Consider the following 1,324-nt stretch of genomic DNA (forward strand, 5'->3'; position numbering starts at 1 on the left):
GAAAACCAGGATCCTCCCCGCCCCGCGCCGGTTCAGTGTTGGCGGGTGGAGGGGACGTCAAGCCACGAGGCTGTCTTCTCACGTGGTTTCTGTCACACTCGTCACGTGACCTTAAAGAAGCTTGTTAATTCTCGCAGAGGGCAGCCCGGCCCGAACTTCCTGCCCGCGGGGCTCCGGGCTCTCATGCCAGTGCCCAACGGGGGGACCCCACAGTGGCTGGGAAGCAGGCGGGTGTGGCAGGGGCTTCGGGGGACCCCACCTCGTGCCTCCCTCCCTTTCCCTCCGGCTCCCGTCCGCCGGCTCCACCTGGTTCACCTGCGGAGCAGACACTGCTATTCGATTGTTTGATCGGTATTTTATTTGGTCATTTGATCCCCCACAGCGAGGGCCTGTGACGAGCCCCTCGGGGATCTCACCTGTGCCCGCCCTCCCAGGCTGGCCTCGGGGGGCGGAGGTCTGGGGGAGGAGGCCTGGGGAGTAGTCCCTTCTCCAGCCGTTGGGGACGCAGGCTGTAAAGCGCTGCTTTTCGTGGGTGCCCAGAGCAGGCGGGCTCAGCCAGCTCTGGGTGGCAGCTGGGCACCGCCGGCTTCCTCGGGCCCCAGCCCCTCATGTTTCGGCGCCATCAGCGGCAGCTACTTGCCAACGATGGACGTGGAGCAGCCGTCTCCTCGAGGGCTTTGTCACCGTGGGGACGCCTGTGCCTGCGCCCTCTCCAACAGCAGCCCCGGCCCCGGGACTGTCACTGGCTAGTGGCCCTTGACTGGACGAGGCAGCCCAGAGTCCGTGGCCTGGCCGGGGGGTGCGGGGTTGGACCGATGGGCGTCACTGCTGCTCGGGGCCCTGGGGCCCGGGGGTCACGTGCCGTCCTCTGCCCTGTGCCCACTGCGGCCGGTGTGTGTGCGTGTGTGTGTACGTGTGCATGTGTGCTTGTGCATGAGTGCACATTTCTGTGTGTTCACGCATGTGTGTGCGTGTTTGTGTGTCCGCGCACGTGTGTGTGCATGTGCGTGTATGCGGGTGCGTGCGGGTGCGCCCTTGTGCATGTGTGCGCGCGTGCGTTCGCACGTGTGTGCATGTGTGTGTGTGCGTGCACGCGTGCGCAGGTGTGTAGGTGCACGTGTGCATGTGTGCGCATGGGTGCACGTGTGCATGTGTGCGTGCATGCGTGTGCGTGCATGTGCGTGGGTGCACGTGTGTATGTGTGTGCGTGCCTGCGCGTGCGTGCGTGTGCGTGTGTCTGGATGCTGAGAAGGCCACCGGCCCAGGAGGGCTGTGGAAGAGGGAGCCACGGGCATGGTGGCTGCGGTGGCCCTGGTTGCTCCCA

At 65.9% G+C, this 1,324-nt stretch overlaps 1 protein-coding gene across 1 annotated transcript in view; it reads left to right on the plus strand.

The window, feature by feature from the left end:
• The window catches only part of LOC105308183 (protein FAM189A1), a gene marked incomplete at its 5' end in the record, with an annotated part of 52,076 nt that overhangs the window by 49,508 nt on the left and 1,244 nt on the right, over positions 1 to 1,324 (plus strand). Inside the window, one exon of the mRNA XM_011384028.1 lies at positions 541 to 685. Within this exon, the coding sequence (XP_011382330.1) occupies positions 541 to 685 (145 nt within the window). The remainder of the gene's footprint in view (positions 1 to 540; positions 686 to 1,324) is intronic.

The sequence above is a fragment of the Pteropus vampyrus genome, unplaced genomic scaffold, assembly GCF_000151845.1.
Source record: "Pteropus vampyrus isolate Shadow unplaced genomic scaffold, Pvam_2.0 Scaffold555, whole genome shotgun sequence".
Classification (NCBI taxonomy): domain Eukaryota; kingdom Metazoa; phylum Chordata; class Mammalia; order Chiroptera; family Pteropodidae; genus Pteropus; species Pteropus vampyrus.